The 26426-nt window shown below is 43.0% G+C and overlaps 1 protein-coding gene across 3 annotated transcripts; it reads left to right on the top strand.

The window, feature by feature from the left end:
• Positions 1-726: 726 nt before the first annotated feature.
• On the top strand, positions 727-26426 carry FBXL15 (F-box and leucine rich repeat protein 15). Of its 3 annotated transcripts, none has more exons than XM_069753281.1 (5): positions 727-779; positions 7583-7652; positions 12929-13088; positions 19277-19779; positions 25750-26426. In XM_069753281.1, exons 2-5 carry the CDS (start codon positions 7627-7629, stop codon positions 25937-25939), a joined length of 879 nt encoding a protein of 292 aa, XP_069609382.1. In that variant the 5' UTR covers positions 727-779; positions 7583-7626; the 3' UTR covers positions 25940-26426. The 3 variants fall into 3 exon arrangements, with proteins under 3 accessions (XP_069609382.1, XP_069609383.1, XP_069609381.1); XM_069753282.1 differs by lacking the exon at positions 727-779 and adding an exon at positions 6844-6919; XM_069753280.1 differs by lacking the exons at positions 727-779; positions 7583-7652 and adding an exon at positions 8270-8312.

Here is a 26426-nt window from a genome sequence, read left to right as displayed (position 1 = left end):
AGATATATCGATAGATACCATAGATAAATACGATAGATAGATCCATAGATAGATATGATAGATACGATAGACAGATACGATAGATATGTATCGTATCTATCTATTGTATCCATCTATCGTCTCTAGCTGTGTGAATATTCTTCAATGGAGTATGTAAATGAAGAGGTTGGACAAGAAATGACGTCACCATTCCTTTTTTTGTATATCTTATTGAGCTTACAAAAACACACACAAATCTGCATGAAAAACGTGTCAAAAACGCAGGTGACCTCAGGTGCAGATTTGACCTGAGTCAAATACTGATGCAATCCTGAACGTGTGCACATACCCTTAACGTGAGGCAAAACCGCAGCCAGTGGGAACATTATCATAAACGTGTCTGTTAGGCAGCGCATCTGGAGTGTGTGACAGCCAGGACCCGACACTGGGCTCATTACTGTGGACACAGCAGTCCTGCAATTACCACAGGAACCTGGACACATCATCACACTGCAGGAGGCACATCTGAGGAGAATGTCCTCCTTATTTACAAGCATTTCCCCCGTGTACAAATAGCCACCATGATACAAGCACTGCAGCGCCTATACGCCACCACAGCGCTGTGCATATACTGACAAGCTGCATCCCTCACATATGACTTCCGCCTCTACCAAGATGGCGGGAGGACGCCGGCTCCTGACGTTGTAATTGCGCGACCGGCGACGAATTGCGTCATTTGCCGTTGCCATGGGAAACCGGCAGATTTGACAGCAGACGACTAGAGGAGGTGTTGGCTGAAGGTGGGGAGCGGTCGCCGTGTGTGGTCGCTGTGTGTATGCGGAGGTCTGTGTCAGATATACGGCAGGTGTCCTGTATGGCGGCATTACTTGTCAGGTGCCATATTGGACTATATATCATGGGCTGTAGTGGCGCTATAGATTTACTATGGTGGAAATGCTGGCGTGTGCTACTAGTACGGCTCTGTAGTACCCCTGTAGTCCCCCTCGGGGGCGCCCATACAATGTACGGAGCTCCATAGCAAAAGTATTAATTGCCCCTCTCACTAATACATATTTAGTAGACATGTATTTGTGCACATAGACAGGAATTATATCCCAAGTGAGACCCCTTAGAGTTCTCACCCACAAGACACCTGTCATGGCCATTATGGAGTTTGATGCTATCAAACTCAGAGAGTATATTACCCATACCTCCCAACTTTTGAAGAAGACAAAGCAAATTTTAGCCGCATGAAAATTTCAGCCGCGCGTGTGTACGAGGCGTACGGAGTCGCATGTGCATAACTCCCAACCGTCCCGGATCCAGCAGGACAGTTCCGATTTTGAGACTCTGTCCCGGCCGGGATCCTCCCTTTCCCACATGGCCTCAGACCAAAAGTACCGCCGCTTTAAACTTCTAGCGCGATCACTAGTTGTGTCGGATCGGAGCAGATATTGCTCCTTGCTCTGACACTGACTGGCACAGGAGACATGAGCAGTCAGTGGCGCAGCTGGATGACATCATTCAGCGCCGCGGAAGAGCTGCCGGCTGCTGCGAGGGAGTGCAGTGGGAGGTGTGTGTGAAGTGATGGAGAAGGCAATGATGGGGGTGGGGTAACTATGTGTGGCCATTATACTGTACCCAGCATTATGTGGGGCCATTATACAGTATGGAGCATCATGTGGGGCCATTATACTGTATGCAGAATCATGTGGGGCCATTATACTGTATGCAGAATCATGTGGGGCCATTACACAGTATGCAGCATCATGTGGGGCCATTATATTGTACGCAGCATCATGTGGGGCCATTATACAGTACGCAGCATCATGTGGGGCCATTATAATGTACGCAGCATCATGTGTGGTCATTATACAGTATTGAGCATCATGTGTGGCCATTATACAGTATTGAGCATCATGTGGGGCCATTATACAGTACGCAGCATCATGTGGGGCCATTATAATGTACGCAGCATCATGTGTGGTCATTATACAGTATAGAGCATCATGTGTGGCCATTATACAGTATTGAGCATCATGTGTGGCCATTATACTGTATTGAGCATCATGTGGGGCCGTTATACAGTATTGAGCATCATGTGCGGCCATTATACAGTATGGAGCATCATGTGGGGCCATTATATAGTATGGAGCATCATGTGGGGCCATTATATAGTATGGAGCACTGTGTGGCCATTATACAGTATTGAACATCATGTGTGGCCATTATACAGTATTGAGCATCATTTGTGGCCAATGTACAGTATTGAGCATGATGTGGGGCCATTATACAGTATTGAGCATCATGCGGGGCCATTATATAGTATTGAGCATCATGTGTGGCCATTATACAGTATTGAGCATCATGCGGGGCCATTATATAGTATTGAGCATTATGTGTGGCCATTATACAGTATGGAGCATCATGTGGGGCCATTATACAGTATGGAGCATCATGTGTGGCCATATTTTTTTTATTATTGTTATGAAACAGTGTGATCAGCAGTGCTAAATGGGTATGGTTGGGGCGTAAAAATGGATATTCCTGGGTTAGGGATGATCCATGAAGCAACACGTGGGGAAGACAATATTCTGTCAATCCCTATGGGGCTAGCGGTAATCTGTTCCCCAAGCTCCCGCCCTTACAAGGGCAGTCCACATCTACCCCTGTATTTAAGCATGCCCTGCACTCTCCCTTATGGAATGTTCCAACGCGTTTCTTCCAAGCTGAATCATCAGGGGACTTGCTTGTATTAGGAGATAAAGTGCCTAAGTGCTATATAGAGGGATGTGAAGTCCTGCCACTCTCTATACTATACTGCTCTCCAGGAATATCCATTTCTCCCGTACCCGGTCCTTGGATTTGGTGAGATTGTTCCTTTTGTATATTTCTTTCTCACAGGTTGCATTTTTCGCTAAATGTCTACGTATGTGACATCTATGTGATAACCGGCATTATTTATGCAGCTAAGGGTATAAGGGCTATTATTGTTAACCTGCATAGGTGATTTGCATGTGTATTTACATTCTAAATATTATACCCTGGCTTACTTATAGCCACTGCAAGAGAAATCTTTTTATCCTAAGGGGATTATCGTTTTCGCATCTAGCCCCAGCAGATTTTGATCCAAACTAATAATATGGCAGACTTGACTTGAAGAATTCCGCCTGCGGTTTTCTGTAAGATGCCTTAGCTTTTGTTTTAGTTTTTCATGCAAGTTTTTGAGCCAAAGCCAGAATTGTATTAAAAATGTGGAAAAAATGCAAAGTAAGGACTTTCATGTCTCCTCCTGTGTTTTTTTTTTTTTTTAAATTCACTTCTGGTTTAGGGCTCGTTCAGACATCTGTGACTTTTCACATACGCAAAAAAAACTGTTCCAAGTGTCATCATTATTTTGTATCTGAGTTTCACCAGTGTTCGGTCCTTCTGTCAGTTCTTGCCATCAATGTTGCTGGGAAAATCACAGATGGAGCATGTGTGTGAGCAACGGACGTATGAATGAGATCGTAAAGGGAATCTGTCACCCCAAAATTGGCCTATAAACTGCGGCCACCGGCATCAGGGGCTTATCTACAGCATTCTGTAATGCTGTAGATAAGCCCCCAATGTCACCTGAAAGGTAAGAAAAACAGGTTATATTATACTCGCCCAGGGGCGGTCCCGCTGCGGTCTGGTCCGATGGGCGTCGCGGTCCGAGTCCAGCGCCTTCTATCTTCATTCGATCACGTCCTCTTCTTGTCTTCCTGCCACGGCTCCTGCACAGACGTACTTATCTGCTCTGTTGAGGGCAGAGCAAAGTACTGCAGTGCGCAGGCGCCAGGAAAGGTCCGAGAAATCAAGCGCCTGGGCAAGCCAGTATGCCTGCACACGAGCCGCGGCAGGAAGAAAAGAAGAGGATGCGTTCGCATGAAGATAGGAGGCGCCGGACCGCGACTCCCATCTGACCGGACCGCAGCGGCACCCCCACCGGGTGAGTATAACATAACCTGTTTTTCTTATCTTTCAGGATACATCGGGGGCATTCTGTAATGCTGTAGATAAGCCCCTGGTGCTGGTGGACGCAGTGTATAGGCTAATTTTTGTGTGACAGATTCCCTTGAAGCTGGACGCGTCACCAGATTTCACAATACAAACTGCATCAGTTATTAAATATATCTTGTGGGCCTGACGAGGCTGGTGTACTTACTTGCACAATCCATGCTAGAATGGCTTTAGAATCGTGTTTTTAATATGAACAATTTTATAAGGCAAAGATCTCATTTTAATTTCTGGCAGAAAAACTGTCAAAGTATTACACAACCATTCTTACATTGATTTGCAAACTACCGTAATTACAGCACGATCACCAGGTAGTGAAATCTGGTGACTGATATTTATTAAAAACTGCTATAACAGTAATAAAACAAAAAACCTTTACACAAGTCCAAAATTAGGCTATGTGCACACAGTGTCATTTAGGCTTTGTTCACACGCTGCGTTTCCGCAGCTGCGGGTCCGCAGCAGTTTCCCATGTGTTTACAGTACAATGTAAACTTATGGGAAACGCAAACCGCTGTGCACATGCTGCGGGAAAAAAACGAGCGGAAACGCAGCGGTTTACATTCCGCAGCATGTCAATTCTTTGTGCGGAATCCGCAGCGGTTTTACACCTGTTCCATAATAGAAAACCGCAGTGGAATCCGCACAAAAACCGCGGTAAATCTGCAGTAAAAACACAGTGTTTTTCCCCTGCGGATTTATCAAATCCGCTGTGGAAAAATCCGCGGTGGACCATTCCACGTGTGCACATACCCTTAGATGCCGGTGCAGCTGGCGAGCTTTCCCAGGGAAAGAAGGTTTCCAAAAATGGCAAACAGTTAACAGAAGTGACCTGATCATTCTCCTGGCGTTTTCTGCTTAGAAGATGCTCAATGCTGTATCATATACAAGTCAATGGGATGGCAAGAAGAAAAAACACCTTGAAAAGGTCCTGGTTAGTGATGAGCGAGTTGTTAGGGAATCCCCACATGTACCCCGGCTGGCTAGCAGCCGTAAATCATGCCGCTGTGTGGACAACAACTAAATCTCCGAACTCTCACAAATACTCGGCGACCATTCCTGAGCATGCTCGGGCAAACCCGAGCTACGAGCATACTCGCTCATCACTAGTCCTAGTGTCCTTTTAAGCATTTTGTCTGTGTTTTTGTTTCAAAATCCTCTAATGTTTTCCTCATTGCTCAATAGATTTTTTTTTTCAAGTCAGTCTTGAAATCAGTAATGGAAAAGATGCCCAAAGAAGTGCCAGAAAACTCCCATAAAAGTTTTGGAAAGTCGCAATTTTGCAACTTTTCACAAAAGTTTGAATCCGCTTCCGAAATGGCCTAGATTGGTGAGGAGCCAGGACAAGGGCTTGGTCACATCCATCTGTCAAATTCATCCAATGTGATGGCGTTTTATAAGTCCGAAATATGCGTTTTTGGTGCGGTTCATGGAGGCGCACACCTCACAGAAGAGGCGCCAAAGATCATTAAATGATGGTACATGCCTCTTATTGAATGCAGCTCCTTCTACGCCAGCAAGATTGGCTTGGCATGAGCGTGCGTTGCGCCATTCTTTATCAGACCCTTTGGGTTTATAAAGCTCCAGAGAAAAATTAGTGATTCCTGAAGTATCTTCTTGAAAAACGGACATCTCTATGTGAAAAAAATTCCAGCACGCAATAATATTTTTGTAATGGATGAGAATCGCATGTACAAGTCTGTGGGTGCTTAAAAAATATCAACTCTGGTTCATCAGCTTAGCAGAAGAAGCTCCTTCAGTGGCTGCTGTATATAAAATATAAAGTGGTTGTTAATGGAATAAACATTTTTTATCTGTAGAGGTCAGATCCCCAGCAATCATGAGAACGTTGCGCTGGAAACCTAAGAATGGGATCTATCTTGAATGGAGCAGAGGTCAAAGGGACTGCTGGAAATGGTCGAAAACTGTACTCCACTTTCTTCGGCAGGCCCATTGCCCATGATTGGAGGAGAGGCCGAGCTTGTGCACCTCTGCTCCATTCAAGACCGTACTCTAGGTGTATGGATAGAGGATAACTTGTGATTATGGGTAACTATTGTATAGGGACTTATGTTATCTATAAGCCCTTTCCTCAGATATTGGCTATGTTCTAATAAATGTGCGAGCTTGAACAATTATAACCAGAGTTCGTCTTCCAAACCGATTCAGGAGAGCACAGCCCCATACACTGCTTAGTGGCTGCTGGCAAGTACTTCAGATTAGCTCCCATTAAAGAGTACAGGAGCTGATGCGCAGCAGCCACTAAGCAGTAGAACTGACCAACACTGTTCTGTACAATGTGATCAGTAGGGGTGCTAGGTTCTTGACCCCATTATCATAGTGATGAGCAATTTCATGGATTAGTCATCAATATGTGTATAAAAAGGTACCTTTGCTTGTTTAGTGTATTTATTTTTAATTGCACCGTTCTGAAAAAAAAAGAAGGCTAAATGATGACAAATATATTCCATCCTATTGGTACTTCATGCGAAAAAACACCCACATGCAGTATATCTGTCAATTAAGAAGGTATCGCTGTTGGAGTACCGGAAGACCGCATAATAAAAAATATTGTGGTCCTTTAAAGGCAAAAATGGCTTGGTCCCTAAAAGGTTAATAATTGGTGGAGTGAATGTTTGTGTAGTAACCTTCTGCTCTGATTGTTTTATCCAGTGCTGTGGTCACATGTATCCCGGTGGTGGCCATTGTTCAGCAGCACGTACTGTCATGAATCGATACTATCTGGAAATGTAAGCTCACACGGGTCTATCAGACTGTTCCTGAACATTTGCTCTTTGTGTCAGCAGTTATTGCTATGTACTGATAGTGAGATACAATCACCTCTTTTTGGAAGGAGGCTCCTAAGCTTAATTGGGAAATGAGGAGCTAACGAGAACAGGTACTACAAAGCCTGAGACTGGAAGCTGCTATGGAAAAGGCAAATATGATGCTAATGATGACAGTCGATGTTGTATTCTTTTTGTGCTCCTCTGTTATTTGTGTGTGGGGATTTTTTTGCAACTTTTTCAAATAATACCAGCTCCATAATGAAATATGATGGCATTGAATGAATTGTGGAACTGGAAACAAAGCCAGATCATCTTGTTACATGGTAGGGGTCCCACTATTGGAAGAGAGGCGAGAAGGACGGACAGTAGAGAATGCCCCCCCCACCCCCCTTTGTCCACTGACTACAGGACCACGTTCAGGGGGAGCGGCTTGTCACGCATACGTCCTGCCGCTCCATCTATTTCTGATTGCGGTCTTGATCTTGGATAAGCTTCATTGGAAGTGTCGGGTAGCTACTCGTTTCCGCTGCTGAAAAAAAGGATTGACATGTTCAATTTAGCTGGCGATCATTTTCTGTCTTTTGCAGTTTTAAAATAAAATTCTGCCAGATAGAAGACTTCGTTGGATAGAAGAGCTTAGAGTAAATCAGATCGAGAGTGGAAGTGTTAGGGAGATCAGCTTGTGGTGACTAGAATGGGATCGGCTTAGAAATGATAAGGAAGGGTATAAAACTGACATTAATTAATCCAATCGATGTTGTATTTTTCTGTAGCCGGCAAGCATTATACATATCGTAGATTTCCAATTACCTTTAAAATGGCCAAGGAGAAGATGAATGGCAGGTAAGTTGGTTTCTTTCCTAAAGCCTTTTCCTAATTCTGTACTTGCCTAATGTTGCTTCTAGACTATGGAAAATGGTTGTATATCTAATTTCCAGATAAGTCATAATTGTCTGGCCACCTGAAAATGGCGCTTCACCTTTGAAGCCCTTTCAGAGCATGTTCTTAGGTTACCTTGTAAACGTTGGTCAAGCCACCAAGTTCCAAACTATGAAGCGATATGTACGTTTACTGACGTTGCTACCGATATCAATGATTTTTATGCATGCACTGCTGGGACATTCTAATAAAAATAGGACCCATGACAACAAGGAGAGAAGCTGATGCTGCTAACCGGCTCACAAATAAAAATGTGATTCAGTGTCCAAATAATACAATGCTCTAATAGTGTAGGAGTTTGTCCCTAAGTGCAGTTTACTATTAAAAAAAAGCTCTGTGTTTGCCTTTTTCCCGCTGCTCCGGTGAGTCTTTGCCGCTGCTTCAGGTGTCTGTCATTGGTTGTGGCCCTGACATCACGCCAACTGCACCACCAATCAGTGAGCTCAGCAACTCTGCACTGGTAGGCATTGAGCTCACTGATTGGTTGTGATGCAGACATAAGTGGAACAGCCAATGTCTGACACTGGGAGCAGCCATGGAGATTCACTGGTGGACCTGGGAAAGGTGAGTACAGACCGGGGATTTTTATTTTTTTTTTTTAATACCAGACTGCGCTTAGCGACGACATGTAACTGCTACAAAGTTAGTGGTGTGCTAGGGCAATGAATGAGTTAATGGTTACCTAATTCTGGTTGTCAATGGCACTGAAGTTTTACTTGATAAACCTTAAGAATATGTGCACACGACATCTTTTTCAAGTGGGTTCTGCTTGGAAATTGCCTGAAAAATTTCTCCTAAAAGTCACACACCATGAACATGTACACAGCAACAACTTGTTTCTCATATGTTTTGTCTTTTTCAACTTCTTTTAACTGCTTAAGGTTTGGAAAGCTGTAAAGCGGCTAAAAGAAGAGACCTTCCCTTCTCCAGGAGGCTTCTGTTCGGAGGCCGCCATATATGCTGTACATGTTCTCTTTCTGACAGTCCGTGATGACATCCGAGTGCAATACCATTTTTTTTTTCACGGACCCATAGACTTGCATTGGCAATTTTGATCAAAATCGGACATGTGTCCGCGATTTTCCGTTAAGTGCTCAGTCTGAAAAAAATCAAGGATGTGTGAATGGTCCCATTGGCTATTACAGGTAAAAGTACTATCTGTGAAAGTCATGGGTACCTGCCGAAAGAGAGAATTGGATGTCTGAATGAGGGCTAACCCTGGGGATAAGCTGCTGCAGGAGATTGTTCTGATAAGCAGAACCTGAGGGGAGGAGACCGGTTCTGACCCATCACTGCCATCATCTGTGCTCCAAATCATTATGTTCTGATAAATAGCGTAAAAAGACTTAAGGAAAAGCAGGGATTTTGAAGTCACTTATGTGCAATATTTAGGCTACTTTCACACTTGCGTCGGTACATGTCCATCACTATGCGTCGGGCCGACGTACTGACGCACGTTGTGAAATTTGTGCACGATGTGGGCAGCGGATGCAGTTTTTCAATGCATCCGCTGCCATTCTGAAGTCCAGGGATGAGGGGGCGGATATTCGGCCGCGCGTGCGCGTTAGAAAATGGCGGACGCGATGGACAAAAAAAAAGTTCACATGAACGTTTTTTCATGCCTACGGTTCACCAAAACACGACGGATCTGTTGCAGGACGGATACAACGTTTGGCCATCCGTCGCGATTCGTCGCGAATACAAGTCTATGGGCAAGAAACACATCCTGCGGGCAGATTTGCAGGATCTGGTTTTTGCCCAAAATGACGGATTGCGACAGATTCAAAAAAACGATAGTGTGAAAGTAGCCTTACTACTAGAATTACCGTAAGACAAATTCTCTAATAAAGTGATTTGCATAGTTTCATAACTTCTCAAGCTAGAAAAAAAAATATTTAAACCAATGAAAATAATAATAATAATAATAATTTTTAATTTACTTAATATCTGGCATAATTATATTAACTTTGTTGTTGTTTGCGAGGGTACACCTCTTTTTGACAAGTCCACTTTTTACAGAATTGGAGAAAACTGTAAATTGAAAAAAAAAATGATCACATTTCTGTGAAGTTTGATACAAAAATATGACCTTATCTGCTCCCCAACTGTGGCACACAACCCTTGATAAATTCCACCCATGTATCTGGTTGTGGTGTTCTCCCCTTTGTGTTGTGCGGTCCTTTTATTACCAGTGGTTATCTCTCTCTCTCGCTCTGTAATCGGCTGTACTTTACTAATATAACTGGGGCAAAGTGCGAAAAGATAAATGTACTGTATGATTTGTGGTTTTAGGCTGTGTGCACATGTTCCAGATTTTTCTCGCATTTTTTCATGTTTTTTCGCTATAAAAACGCAATAAAAATGCTTAAAATACACATACATATGCATCCCATCATTTAGAATGCATTCTGCAATTTTTTTGCATATGTTGCATTTTTTTTTCCGCGAAAAAACGCATTGCGGAAAAAAACGCAGCATGTTCATTAATTTTGCAGCTTTTTTTGTGGATTTCCCACTATATTATTGCATCCCAGAACCTCCGGAAAAAAACACAAAAAAGCCGCAAAAACGCCAGGAATACGTGAAAAAAATGCAAAAAATCCGCATGCGGATTTCTTGCAGAAAATGTCCGGGTTTCTTCAGGAAATTTCTACAAGAAAAACTGACGTGTGCACATAGCCTCATTGTTACCATAGACCAGTGGTCCCCAACTCCAGGCCTCGAGGGCCGCCAACAGTGCAGGTTTTCAGGATTTCCTTAGTATTGCACAGGGGTTGGAATCATCACCTGTGCAGATGATCACATTACCACCGATGCAATACTAAAGAAATCCTGAAAACCTGCACTGTTGGCGGCCCTCGAGGCCTGGAGTTGGGGACCCCTGCCATAGACAAAGTCCTGCATATGACCCTAATACCCTCCCGTGGGCCCATTTGCATCTGTATAAGCACATTGTTATGCTCGGTATTTGCATTACGAACTTATACAAGACACACAGGGGAAATTCATCAATGGTATTATGCCAGAAAAGTGGTGTGGGGATTAGCAGAGGTCAGCCAACCAAATCAGTATAATTTGCATCAGAAAGTGTCATAAATTATTGGAGAAACTTATCTTGCTCACAACTGGAATAGATTTCTGGTTTTGGTGCAGCCTAAACATGAGCTATATTCATTATCACCCATCACAGGATGGATGTTAAATGTAGCATTGCCCACCAATTGCAAGAGTCTGGTGTGAATAAAGCTTTTGTGAGCATGTGCGACCACTTCTCTTTTAGTGCAGTGGCCGCACCTGCTTACTAATGCTTAATTTGCACAGAAGATTTATGGTCCGCCTGTTCTCGGGACTCCTGCTGTCATTTATTTTTCACTTTTTTTCTGGGTGGGTGAGATGTGTTGTCAATGAGACAACTCTTTAAGTTATCCCCATAGACTATGCATCACTCTGCATCAGCTTTAGACCTTGCTCACATCTGCATAAAAAAATCGCTCTGATGTTGATCCTAAAAAGTTGGTCGAATGTCAAGCAAGTGTGCAAATTGTTTTTACATTTTATTTTTCCTTTCTTGCTTAGCATCCGTATGTAATGCATTTTTAACATAATCTTTTACATACTGTAATGCTCTGTGTACCTTAAAGCTAGTTTAAAAACCTAATAAAGCAATCTTGTATATAGATAGATGATAGAAAGATATCAGATAATAAATAGACGGATATATAGAATATATAACTAGAATAGCTAGATGTCCTGTAGATATATAATATCACAAGCCCCCCCTACAAATAATTTACTTGCGTCCTTCATATTGCACTAAGGGGTGTTTGAGCTTTATTTAACCTAATAACTAAATAAATAATTTTAAAAAATGACTTGGTGCCCCACCTATTTTTTGATTGCCAGCGGGGATTGCAGACAGCTAGGGGCTTATATTATCAGGCTGGCAAGGTCCATGGTTATTGGGCCCTTCCCAGCCTAAAACTTCCAGCACGCAGCCTCCCCAGAAGTGGTGCATCACGGTAGATGTGCCAATGATGGCACTTTGCTCCTTTTCCCAATTGCCTAGGTGCGTTGGAATTCGGGGTTATGGTAGTTAGGGTAGATGTCGGCTGTGATTTGTCAGAAATCACATTTGACATCAAGCCATGATGTTAGTAATGGAGAGGCATCTATCAGACACCCCCATTACGAACCCAGTAATCAAAAAATGAAAACACAGACCTAAAAAAAAATGTTTTTTGAAAAAACACTACCCCACACTTTCCCTGGTTCACCAATTTATCAAAATCCACCAAATCCTCCGTAGTCCACAAATGGATACCTGAAATACATAGAGAGAAATAAAGGCACTGTGCCTCGTTCACCAATTTGTTAGAAAACAAAAAGTTCCCACGTAGGTCTGACGTAGTCCATGGCGTTCCCACGATGATCCCAGAATCTATCGTCTGAAGGCCATGGAGCCTCTTTCAGACAATGAAGCTCCATAGGCGGTAGCAGCAGCACTGCTGAGACTTGACGGCTGTGATGAGGGGTGGCATCAGTAACTACACTGGACTACGGTGACCGGCATATGTTTTTATTTCTCTTTTGAAATAAATTCATGAACTAGGGAGAGTGTGGGGAGTGTTTTTTTCAAATTAAAATATTTTTTTGTGTGTTTTTACTGTTTTATTACTCTGTTAGTAATAAAGGTATCTGATAGACGCCTCTCCATTAATAACCCTGTAAATTTACTGTGCTTGAATGATGAAATTTGTGGTTCCTTTTGAAATTTGTGTGTAAAAATATGACGGCATACGCATGATCTGTGTGTCGCCCGATTTTTTTATTATTTTTTCTCCGCACTCATTGACTTGCATTGGCCAGTCTTGTCTGATATATGCGGCCACTGACAGCATGCTGCAATTTACTTTTTTTTTTCCTCTACCCAATTTCTGCTGAGAAAAAAACTCACAGATTAACACTATCTCCATGAATAACATTGGTTTGAGTGCAATACGATTTTTCTTGTATCGCGTTGCACTCGGCCAGTGTGAGCGAGGCCTCATCTGAACAACAGGGAAGTGCCATCTGTATCTAAACAATAAGAAACAGACCATGTACCTCCTGCTTTATGTGAATGCACAGAATTACCCAGATAATTGTAATGAATGAATGCTTCCTCTCCTCTTGCTCCACAGCCTGCACTTGCTAGATCTGCCGTGGGAAGACGTGCTGGTTCCTCATATTCTTCCCTATCTACCCTTGAGGCACATAATCAGTCTGCAGAGGGTCAGTAAAGCTTTCCAGTCTTTAATCCAGCTCTATCTGGCCAATTGTCGCAGCTTCGACTCCACCCAGGTAAATTATTAACTCTTTGGGCCTCTTTTTAACAAAACTGTCTAAGGCCTTTTTCACATGTCGTAGTCGGGGTATGCTGCTCAGTGACCAGTCCGGATGTCATCGGACACGTGAAAACGGCCTTACAGTAATACTCAATAATTATTATGGCAAATAATCAGAACTCAGCTTCCTTCAGTGAGTTCGGTGTTAGGCAAGGAAAAATCAGAAGCTGAAAAATGTCCCTTGCTATTAGCGGTAGATTATGTGGGCTGCACAGCACTATATATGTGCACCCCATAAGGACAGACATCCCAGTTTAGAAGGCCAACCTTGATGGACCTGGCTGCACCCTTGACGCGGGTTGCGAGTTTGCATATTTTGGCCCAAATTATTGAGATAATATTATATATATATTTTTTTTTTGCACGTATTTTATATTCAGGGTGCAGCCAGGCCCCATCCTGATGTACATGCCCACCCAAGTCCATCCTGGTATATATGGTGTTCTCATCCCCATTTTGTATGCATGGCCTCCATCCGCATGCAGGTATAACATGGTACCCTCATCACTATCCTGGTGTGCATGGCTCCCATCCCCATCAAGGTATATATGGTCCCCTCATCACTATACTGATATGCATTGTCCCCCTCGTCACCATCCTGGTATGTATGGCCCCCATGAGAAAAACATAAAATTAAACCATTCTATTTACCTTCCCTGCACTCCCTCACAGCATCCTGTTCTGATGCCAGCAGCTGATTTATGCTTGTAAGCAGCACATGGCCGTGACGTCTGCTTGCAAGCCAAGGACACCTGCCGCAATACTCAATGCTCGACACAACCAGGACTATAGGGGTGGAGAGCCATGAATATTCATTTCACTTTAATAGCGGGCACAGTAGCAACAGCTGCCGGCTTCCTGCAGTGGCTGGACGATTATGTGTGCCCGCTACTAAAGAGAATGAATATTCGCTGCTCTCCACTCTCATAGGCATGGGGAGCAATGAATATTAATTCTCTTTAATAGCGGACATGCTTGTTCATCCGGCCGCTGCAGGAAGACGGCAACTATGCCCGCTATTAAAGTGAAATGAATATTCACTGCTCCCCACACCCTATCGAAGTGGAGAGTAGTGAATATTAATTCCCTTTAGTAGCGGGCACACGTGATCGTCCAGCAGCTGCAGGAAGCCATTAGCTGAGTGATAATGTGTGTCTGTTATTAAAGAAAATGAATATTCACTGCTTCCACGTGGGGAGCAGTGAATATTAATTTCTCTTTAGCAGCGGGCAAAGGAGTTAACCAGCTGCTGGCTTCTGCCTCCTGTGACCCGTTGCTCTGCCGCTTCCCCACCTCCTTATCCACAAGCAGTACATCTGGACTATAAGACGCACCCTCCATTTTCCTCCAAATCTTTGGAGGAGAAAAGTGCGTCTTATAGTCTGAAAAATACAGTAGATAGTGCTGTGCACATGGTGTACATACTCTGCTACATCAATACACATACATACACACGTGTACATACTCTGCTACATCAATACACATACATACACACGTGTACATACTCCGATACATCAATACACATACATACACACATGGTTTACATACTCCACTACATCAATACACATACATACACACATGGTTTACATACTCCACTACATCAATACACATACATACACACATTGTGTGCATACTCCGTTACATCAATACACATACATACACACATGTGTACATACTCCGCTACATCACTACACATACATACACATGGTGTACATACTCCGCTACATCAATACACATACTCCACCTTCCTGGTTACCGGACGCACGGTGTTCTCACCGCTGTTACAGCCTACTCTGCCGTTCCCCTGTATAGCAGATCCTGCTTATGGTTTTCAAAAAGGCAGTTATTACTCCCTACAGACTTCCTTGAGAAAGGCATAAGTTGCCGAAACGTTGGAAACTGTGATGTCTGTTGTTAATCGGCTGTTCTGTAATAAATCTACCCTTTGAAAGTTGAAGCTATTGTGGACCTTATTGAGTGCCGAAGGTTATTCTCTTTTTAATACACACATATAAACATGGCTCTGCTACATCAATTCACACATACACGGCCCTGCTACATTAATAGATACAAAACACATGGTTCTGCTACAGCAATACACACTCGCCTCTGCTACGTCCGTCAATACACACCCATATACACACACCTCTTTACTAAATCAATACACACGTACCTCTGCTACATCAGTACATAAATAGACAGCTCTGCTGCATCAATACCAATACAACACAGCTTTGCTGCATCAATACAGTTGCGTTGTCACATACACACACACATTACCTGTTTCCCGTTCCTCTTCACTTTTCATCTCTGTCGGTGATGTGCCCAGAGACCCAAGATCCTGGTAGGACCTTTGGTCTTTACAATGACTGAGCAGTGGACGAAGGACTTTTTGGCTCTTTTCTCCACCGTTATATTCAGCTGCATCCTTGACCTTGGCACACAGACACAGCTGATTTTGGGACACTTCTCGAGACAGTTTTGCTGGATTTAGGACAGTTGGGTAGAATACTATTCTGGATGAATGGGGCAAAATTCTCAGACACATCAAAGTTATATAGAAAGCCTTGTCAGAAGAGGTGAAGGTATTTAAAATGCAAATGTATTGGGAGAGGGGGGACCCAATAATATTGCCTATTGAGTTAGAATGTGATGTCATAAAATCTCATGTATGCGTCCTAATACTTCTGTCTATTTAGTGTAGACTTAAACCACAACATCCTGGCTGCCGGCACCCACCACTAGAGGGAGCTTACTTTTAATACCGAGTTCAATGTATAACTGTAAGCAGTGAGCTCCCTCTAGTGGTGACTTCATGATGCCAGGATGTTGTGTTTTGTCTGCGTAGCTGATTTGTATCTGTATCAGGTAAGTTTCCATCCAGTAAATTGATGTATTATGAAATTAATCCACACACAATTTTGAATATATTAATTTAAAAAAAAAATCAACGATTGATATTCATGTGAACTCCACTATAAGAAAATTGACTAAAATCCATGAAAATTTGCATCTTCGCTATTTTAAAATGATTCAAATTTTTCTACAAATGCAAACTGGCCAGGATTATGTCATGCAATAAATCTACCTCAAGGTCTCCCCTTGTAGACAGACGTAGAAAAAATATCAGGAGATGAATGAAGTTCCCACTAAAGAATCAATTGTGTGATATGAAGCAATCCATATAATTTCACTCGGATTCATTCTCCTGTTAGTCAATAATTATTCAGTAAAGTAATTGAAATGAACAGTGTAGGAAACTATCCATCATCTTCGCAGTCACAAGTTATCAATGAAGATGTAAGAGCCCGACACCTCGATGCGGGATCAGAGCCGAGACATTGACCTTTTCCACACTGAGCAGTAGGTGGCACGGCTGGTTGACAAATGATGTTACCAAGCTGACAAAGCCCGTTAGATAATAGAGAAATCCAATTTCATACAAGGCAGCGTAGATTCTGGAAATATCCAGGAAGCAAATCAATAATTGCTGCTCAGTGCAATATATTTTTGATATATTTCATGATAAAGGGCCAATAAATATCAAGTGAGTATTTCTATTTGCAGTGTGGACTTCAGGTATAAATATTTGCTAATTTGGATTACTAGGGTATTACTGACTGTGCTTCATAGCTACCCATTGGCTATCCAATGCCTGTACAAGTGTAACCTTCAAGTTTTAATTAGCCATTGGCTCAACTTTAGTCAGATGGCACTGTGGTCATAGAAATCCGATATCTGACTATCTTAGTAAGTGTTGGCATTTCACCAAGATGATGTTCCGTAAAGGGAATCTGTCACCAGGTTTTTGCCAAACAATCTGAGAGCGGCATGGTGTAGGGGCCGCGATTCTTATTCCAGTGATGTGTCACTTACTGGGCTGCTTACTATAATCTTTATGAAATCACGTATTTATTAGCAGGAGATTCACTTGAGGACTAGTAAACCTGCTGCCCTGTAGTCCTCCATATTCATTAGCTCTGTATAACCCCGCCTTCACCACTGATTGGCAGGCTATGCACAGTGGACACAGAAAGCTGCCAATCAGTGGTGTGGGCGGGGTTATACAGAGCTCAGCATTTAGAGAACTGCTAGATCTGCAGCAGATAAAAACTGATTTTTATAAAAACTACAGCAAGGAAACCAGTAAGTGACATATTGCTGGAATTGGGTTCTCTGACCCTACATCATGCTGCTATCAGATGGGGTCACAAAAACCTGGGGCATATTCCCTTTAATGACAGCTATGGATCTGACCCCTGATATTCTCCCTGATCTGCAGAATGCCCTACAGCCCTTTCACAATCTCTCCTGTGTGCGGGGTGGTTCTCAGCCACCTACTGCAGCGCAGCTCTATTGGAGTGAGTGTCACTGCAGCCCCTTGATTCTCTGGATTGTTGGGGATCTGGTGGCTGGACCCACAGCTACAATAAGTAATGGCATAACATTGCGAAATGCCGTCACTTACTAACATTGGAATACCTTCTTAGATGGCCATCCGCAATAGATGAATTGTTGATGACCATCTAATGTATTAAGGTGGTGTTCTACTATTCATCGATGGCATACATGGGGGAAAAGAAGGTGGGCATGTTGGGTTTCATCATCAAGCAGGAGAATTCCTTTATACAGATGCCAGGGTGGATAAAGGCACGGGATGTAATTTTTGTTGGGAGGAAATCTAGTAATAGAGCCAAAATGTGGTCAGATGCAGTGCATGGATATAATGGTGACATTTATTAAACAACTTCTTCAAATAGGATGAGAACAAGGTCCATGGGGACCTTTAATCAAAGTCAAATGGGCCCTTTGGAGAGCCATGTCTCATGGGTTATAAAGCCAAACCAAACTAATCTCCAAATGGAAAATCACTCAATTTGCTGTTTCAGGGTCTTGTCCATCATCAGTGCAAAATAGACTAGTTGGCTTGGACAAAGCTCTGGGGGAGTGTAGTTTCTCCTTGAGGAGAGCGCCAAGTCAGGAGATGGACATTTCTAGACCAGGCAATGGTTCTTGGGGAGAAAAGTATGCAAATAAGAGGGAGAGTAGGGTCTCTACTGCCACCTATTGGAGGTAGGAGTCCTAGCAGTTAATATCAACAGTTTAAGGCCATGTTCACACGATCCTTTTTTTCATGCGGAATTCCCGCGATTTTCCCGCTGCGGGTCCGCAGCTGTTTTCCATGCAGGGTACATTACATTGTACCCTATGGAAAACAGGAACTGCTGTGCCCACAATGCGGAAAATCAAAAAAAAAAGCCGCGCTGAATAGCTGCGGGAAAAAAGAAGTACCATGTCACTTCTTTTTTCGGAGCCGCAGCGGTTCTGCACCCATTGACCTCCATTGTGAGGTAAAACCCGCAGATGAAAAAAATATCTGCGGGTTTTACTGCGGTTTGTGGTGCAGAACCGCTGCAGCAGGAAGTGCGGGGAAGCGGGCGGAAGTGCGTGGGCGGAGTGTGGCTGCCCCCCCGTGCTCCGATCCCACCGCCCCGTGCTCCGATGCCGCCCCCCCAGTGCTCCGATGCCCCCCCCGTGCCCTAATCTCCCCCCCTTATACTTACCCGGCGTCCCGGTGTCCGTCCGGCCGTCTTCTCCCTGGGCGCCGCCATCTTGCAAAATGGCGGGCGCAGTGCGCCCGCCGAATCTGCCGGCCGGCAGATTCGTTCCAAAGTGCATTTTGATCACTGAGATATAATCTATCTCAGTGATCAATATAAAAAAATAGTAAATGACACCCCCCCCCTTTGTCACCCCCATAGGTAGGGACAATAAAAAAAAATTAAGAATTTTTTTTTTTTTTTTCACTAAGGTTAGAATAGGGTTAGGGTTAGGGTATTTTCAGCCATTTTAACCCTAAAAAACTTCCTAGAAAACACACAGACTCTGCATAGAAAACTGCATAAAAAAAAGGATCAAAAAACGCATCAAAAAACGCATCAAAAAAGGACAAAAAAAGGACCAAAAAAAGGACCTGCGTTTTCTGCCAAGAGCTGCAGTTTTTTAAAAAACAGTCCTGAAAAAAAAAGGATGGAAATCAGGAACGTGTGAACATACCCTAAAGAGTAAAATTGTGGGGTTTAACCATGTTGGCAGCTGTCTGTGTATACATGTCTGACCTTTTCACTTACTTTTCCCTAACAGCTTGGCTCACAGTTACCCAAAAGTGCTTTTTCCAGCATGCTCAGACACAATTCAGTGTTACAGAGACTGGACCTACGAAGTTGTTCTGACTGGTTAACAGATGCGGAGCTACTCCCAGTCATAGGGCAGAACCACCACCTCCTTCATATCAATCTGAACAGCTGCGTCCAGTTGAGCCGTCAGTCGTTGGTTTCCGTCTCGCTCAGCTGTCCCCACCTACGGAAGATCTGTCTCGGCCACTGTGAGTGGGTGGACTGTCTTTCCCTCCGCAGTCTGGCAGATCACTGTAAACATTTGGAGGCTGTTGACCTGACAGCTTGTCGTCAGCTGAAGGATGATGCAATATGTTACTTGGTGAAGAAAAGCACGCAAATGAAATCTCTCTCGCTAGCTGTTAATGCAAACATTACTGACGCCGCCGTGGAAGAAACTGCTAAAAACTGCAGGGACTTGGAGCACCTTGACTTGACTGGATGTCTGCGTGTCAAAAACGAATCTATTAGGTAAAGATGATTTACAATTACTGACACATTACGCTGTATGGCCACTATTAGACACCTGCCTGTACGTAAATCACACACTACCTGCCTGTTAGTTTTTAGGCCCATAGTAAAAAGAGAAAAGAAAAATGGTCCTGGAAAAACCCTTTAAGGCTCATTTAAACCAACAATCGTCCCATGTAAATGTAGCAGCAATTACCTGTAGAATAAGAAAGATGCTCGTTCGGCCGGTGATTGGATTATTTAAGTTGGTATAAAAAATTTTCTTTATTTAATAGATGTTGTAACGGGGTCTACCAAGCTGAGGTACCTCTTTCAGTACCACCCCGTGTTTCAGGAGGTCCACTCTGCTTTGGCTGGAGTCTGATTGAAGGACGCTGGCTGGAATTGCTTGGTTACATGGGCGCATATAAAAGATCACTGCTTCTCCACGTATTTCCAGTCTGACAACACTTTACTCACAGGACACAGAATATATCACACAGATACGGAGGGCAGGCCAATAGAAAAGCGGCAGGCCAGACATACATACATTACCATAGCAGCAGGTAGCCGGAACCTGCCGATATTTACTGTGGGAATTACAAAGGTGGGGGAGGTCAAAAGGGGAATATCTTGTCCTCTCTGCCCAGGGGCACAGCCTGTTGGCTGATGCATTAGGGACATGCATCTCACATGGAACCTATTATACATACATATAACTGCACAACATATTCTGGGTGCAGAGTGGTTCCGTAAGACGTAACAGATGTACATGGGGTATACTGCTGGTAGCATTTATTTATTTCTTATGCTTACTTATATAGCACCATCATATTTCACGGCGCTGTACAGATATTATTATAGCTGTCCCCTTCTGCTGAAACGCACACAAACTCGGGGAGAGCATACAAAATCCTTGCAGATGTTCTGCTTGGCTCGATATGAACCAAGGAGCCTAGTGCTGTAAGGCTGTAGTGCTAACCACTGAGCCACCGTGCTGCCCATACAGCCCATGATACTCAATAGGGACAGAGCGATTAATATTAATGATCAAGTAAGCAGGCTAATAATTGAGGGCCGATTTGACTTGCATGTTTGGTGCTTGTTAATGGTGTAGGTAGACCAATAGAGTCAGGCACAATAGGACACTTTAAAGGGGACCTGTCAGTGGATTCATGCTGCCCAAACCGTGGCTAAAAAGAATCTGAGCCTGGCTGCTCAAAGCGGTAAAGGAAATATGTAGTTTAACGATTCTTCCTGCACCACTCTAATTGCTTTACAGCGTGCTCCCATATTTCCAGGAACAAGCCTGTCAGGTCGGTAACAGACTAGTTTGTCTCCAGTGGAAATCCATATAACCACAGGAAAAAATACAGACGTTAGTGTGATTTGAACCCAGGATCCAAGACTGGATCATAGTGAGATTCAAAATTGGTCTGGTGCCCCCCTGGCTGACCCAAGATGGGCAGATCTCTCCTATGGTTGTACATAGAGAGACAGTCCACTGCAGGGAGAAGCTGTCCGGGGATGTGCTGGACTAGTCTTGTCACTAGTGGAAACCCACACTACCGCAGAAGGAACCTATAGATGTTGTCTGTGCTAACCACTGTACAGCTATATGGCATGCGATGAAACATGGCGCCATTCTATGTAGTGTAAGAAGCATAGAGTGGTCACAGTCACAATCTGCCCCGGTACATCTGCCCAGAACTCCATTAGATGGGTTACGTTAGAAAACAGAGAGCAGCTTCTGAATTTCTGCTGTATGATGCATGGACAGCTGTTAGAAATAAGCCCACATCTGCCCGGTGGGAAGCATTTATTTGCCTTGTAACACTTTTTAAGTGGTTGGAGTCTTACAGTAACAGACTGTGTGATTCCTACCAAGCGACAACGAGCTGGAGGCAAATCCTTCTATATTCGCTTACAACGCAGTTTTGTGAAACCATTAAATAAGTTATCACAAAGAGTGTGGGTTCTAAATCCTGCATCCAGGAGACTATCCATTAATATTTTATACGTTTATATGATAACTTATTTACAGGATGGGAACTGTAATGAGTTATTTAGTTTTCACCACTTGGGAATCTGTATTTACATTACTAAATATTTGTTACAATATAACATTTGTTATAACGACAAAGCTTAATACAAAAAAATATTCCACAGAACTGAGGTATTGCTGAAGATGGCAGAGTTTGGTTTATTATACACGGTCTGAGGATGCAGGACTGGAAATACAACCAGATCAATCCCCACATCTCATGTAACAAGACCATGATTCATCTCAGAAACGACTTGTAAGCGACTTATGACAATTGGGTACAGAAGTCAGATGTGGCAGCTGAATATCATATGTTGGGCTTCATTCAGACAGCTCTTTTATTTCTTTTTGCATACTGGTTAAAAACAGTTTTTTCATCAGTGAGCTGGATCCAATTTTCATCCATTGTTGTATGAAAAAAAGTTTACATTTTGGAAATGTCCTTCCTATTAGACCAGGGGTGGGAACATCTGGCTTTCTCCTATGTTATAAAATACCACCACAATCAATATAGGTGCATGAGGTATCTTAAAATTAAAAGTTTATTAAATTAAACAATTTAAAAACAAGTATGCTGTACCTTAAAGGGAACCTGTTAACCCAAATATCGAAAATGAGCTGCAGTCACCGGCATCAGGGGCTTATCTACAGCATGCTGCAGATAAGCCCCCGATGTATCCTGAAAAATGAGAAAAAGAGGTTAGATTATACTCACCCAGGGACGTTCCTGTTGTGGTCCGGTCCGGGGCCTTCCATCTTCATTGGATGACATCCTCTTCTTGTCTTCACGCTGCGGCTCCGGGGCAGGCGTACTTTATCTGCCCTGTTGAGGGCAGAGCAGAGTACTGCAGTGCGCAGGCGCTGGGCCTCTCTGACCTATCCCGGCGCCTGCGCACTGCAGTACTTTGCTCTGCCATCAACAGGGCAGACAAAGTACACCTGTGCCGGAACCGCGGCGTGAAGACCAGAAGAGGTTGACATTGTATGAAGATAGGCCCCGGACCGGACCGCGACGACCATTGGACCCGGACCGCAGCGGGACCTCCCCTGGGTGAGTATAATATAACCTGTTTTTCTCATCTTTCAGGATACATCGGGGGCTTATCTACAGCATTCCAGAATGCTGTAGATAAGCCCCTGATGCCAGTGACCGCAGCTCATCTTCGATTTTTGGAGTGACAGGTTCCCTTTAAACAGAGGGACCCACCCTGAAGTAGGGTGAAATGCGCATTGGGGTGCCAAGACCACATGCTACATTAGCTTGACAATCATGTGTTTTTTAATTTCTTAGTTTTTGCCACCAGGGCTTTGATTGAAATGTACTATAATGGTTCTTTTTATCTATGAGGTCATATTACAATGTATTTGTGATATGTAAAATAGACATTTGACATATTAATATAATTAATGTTGTTCTCCATTGGGTTACTCTGTTTAAGCTATATTTATTTTTAAATTGTTTAATTTAATAAACTTTGAATTTTAAGAGACTTCATGCAGCTATTTTGATTTAGCTGGTATTCTATGATAGAGGTGGGTCTCTGGTTATGTGGTATAGAGGCTGATGCTCTTATATGTTGGTAGTCCTTTTCTATGTTATGTATACAGCAGAGCTTCAGTGTATCCTATGTGATGTTTATACAGCAGTGTCTCCCTGTCTTCTATGTGATCTATACAGCAGTTACAGTGATTGCTTTTTGATCTTTATACAGCACTCTCAATGTCTCCTATGTGATGTGTATACTGCTGTCTCGATGTCTCCTATGCTGTGTATACAGCGGTCTCGTTGTCTCCCCCCATTGCTTGAGTTCTATGTTACTTGAGCAGTGATACAATTCCCACTGTGAGGACACATCCAGTGTACTATGCATCTGTGTTTGGAACCACTTACGGCTGCGAGCCGTTAACAAATCATCTGTGCTCCCGACTAGCTGACATAAACTTGACAAAGCATTTGTGAGAACCAACATCATTACCACCTAACATCACACGTCTCGCCGAAGAAAAACAGCTCCTGCCATTGCATTAGAGATGAGTAATGAAATGTTTTACCAATTATAGCACAGTAACATTTAAGTTATTTTGTATGGCACCCAATGAGGTTATATAAGTCAAATGGCCCTTGGTAGAAAAAAGGTTCCTCACAGGGAATTAGATAGTAAAAATCAGTCAGCACTCTAGTGACATCCAGATGGCAGCCAAGTGCTGTCCGCTTTGTGACTAGCCTATTCACTTGAATGGGTGAATTTTGATTCACAAATAGTGAAGTTTGGTATTTTAGCCAGTCCTGTGCACCTTCAGAGGCGAATTCTGGCCATAGATGTACAATTATTAGGGTTCTATGGTCACTTTAAATATTTTTGTTGGATATGAATATTGTTCCGTTCCATCTGATGCAAATATACCAGAATGCAAGTTTTTGTCTATAATTAGTGATATGCTTTAATCGTAAAATTTACTTAACTATTATCTGAGCAAAATTAAAATATATACAATATTTTCTATTAGGAAAAAATAAAAAATTGAGGAAATATCCTGACCAACACGGATATAACAATTGCTGTAAGCAGTAGGCTTCTGGGTTAGGCTTTTACCCCCAAGGATCATTAATAAGTACTGCTCCAATTTCTTATTCTTTTTGGCATTGTCAAATTATCTTGGAATGTGTCTTGTGGAAGCTGCAGCAGTAAGGTCCCTTCTTTATAGTTATACATGTGGTAACTAAAGAAGGAATAGTAAAATATATGCATCACCTTAGAAGTACATTCTGCTGTCTGATATCTCTGCCTCTTCCATTTTCACGTTCTCAGCAGTAAGTCAACAGAGGAATATATTGCCATAGAGTAGAAGATGGAAGCTAATGAGGACCTGCACTAACTTTTGTTTTTCCAAAGTTGAGGAAATAGTGGATTTGAGAAATGATTTTGAGGTTTTAGCTACAGGAAGTAATAAGGACTTGAATGTGTGGTTTGAGGGAAAGACTGTCAATGGTTACCTAGAGACATCAGTCTTGGGAGACTGAGGAACCTATGGAACCATTAACAGTGATGGTTGCATCTAGTGTGGTATGTCAGCAAGGTAGTTGAAATATTATGAAGTCTGTTTTGTCCTTGTTGAGTTTAAGAAATGGGAGAAGTTGGATGTAGCCGATTGCTGTCCTGAATACCAGAGTATTTGAGAGGTAACATCTGGGCCAGAGAAGTAGATTTGGGTGTCATTGGCAAAAAAGTGGTAGATGGAGAGTAGTAGGGGCCTAAGGACAGAGCCATGAGGACACTTACAGAATTAAAATAATAAAGAACAATATTCCTCACCTGTCCACCGAAAAGATAATACATTTTTCCTGAGACACGTCCAACTCTACCACATCTAGGTGGCAGGCTGCATTGTTGCTTGATGCGACTATATAGCCTGCCATCCAGCAGAGACACTAAGCAGCGCGTGATTGCTCAGCGTCTCGTTGTGAACTCCCTCCTCCTCACTGACATCACCGCACGCGTAAGAAAGTTCACACTCTCGCAGTGCCATCAGCAAGGTCCTGCAAATTACCAGCCAATTAAGCCAGTTCAACTCACCGACGTCAGTGCGAGCGCCGTGGGAGAAGTTATAACTGTACGCCCGTTGACATGAGATGAACTGACTTCAATGGCTGTAAAGTCGCAGGAACTTTCTGATGGCACCGTGAGTGTGGGAACTTTCTCACGCTCTCGGTGAAAAGAGTTCACCGTGAGGCGCTGAGCATAGTGACTGCAGACTCTGGGTATTTCCATGCATGCACAATGTTAGTACTGCAAAACAAGGTTTTTTTTTTTAATCTGAAGAATGCGCTTATTTACGTTGCAATGGATTGTACCCTAATTATCCAGTTTCTCACAAGATTTATAGTAATGGTTTACATCATTCTCATTTGTTTAAAGCAAAATATTTTTGTTTTTTTCCCTCTGCAGGACTCTTGCCGAGTATTGTGCTAAGCTGAAATCACTGAAAGTAAAGCATTGCCATAATGTGACAGAATCTAGTCTAGGAATCTTGAGGAAAAGAGACGTTGCCTTGGATGTGGAGCCCCCCTTACAACGAGCACTGGTTCTCTTGCAGGACGTTGTTGGATTTGCACCATTTATTAATCTTCAAATATAGCAGTATTTGTAAAGCTAGGCCACCCGTTATCTCATCTACCCCACGACCCATGACACTACCACGCCGGCACAGTCTGCAGCCAGACTTTACAGCAGCAGTAAACATTTTAAAAGGTGCTGTGAGGACGGAGAACATTACTTTGTGGCTGGAGGCAGCGGAGATTTACTGCCATAATTCAACAGGAGGTTGATAGTGATTATTAGCACATCAAGATCTGTGATTTGTTGACCTTTTACAGAGCAGGAAACAGCAGCCTGCCCCGCCGGTGACACCACGGATGGTTTTATTTATTACTGCAGAGCAAGATCAGACATATTTACACAGTATCCTTCACTCCAGCTAACTTTATGCAGCGAATGAAGCGTGGCCCGGCCGCTCACTAGACTATCAGGCTAAAGTATTAATATGGATAAAGCGTTTGGTGAAAATATTTTGTTCTTAATGATAATGTTAAATATGAGTTAATAAAATGAAAGAATTATGTGAA

Source organism: Ranitomeya imitator, chromosome 2 (assembly GCF_032444005.1).
Source record: "Ranitomeya imitator isolate aRanImi1 chromosome 2, aRanImi1.pri, whole genome shotgun sequence".
In the NCBI taxonomy this organism is placed as follows: domain Eukaryota; kingdom Metazoa; phylum Chordata; class Amphibia; order Anura; family Dendrobatidae; genus Ranitomeya; species Ranitomeya imitator.
Note: the sequence above shows the minus strand (reverse complement) of the source record. Positions and strands in the feature narration are given on the sequence as shown.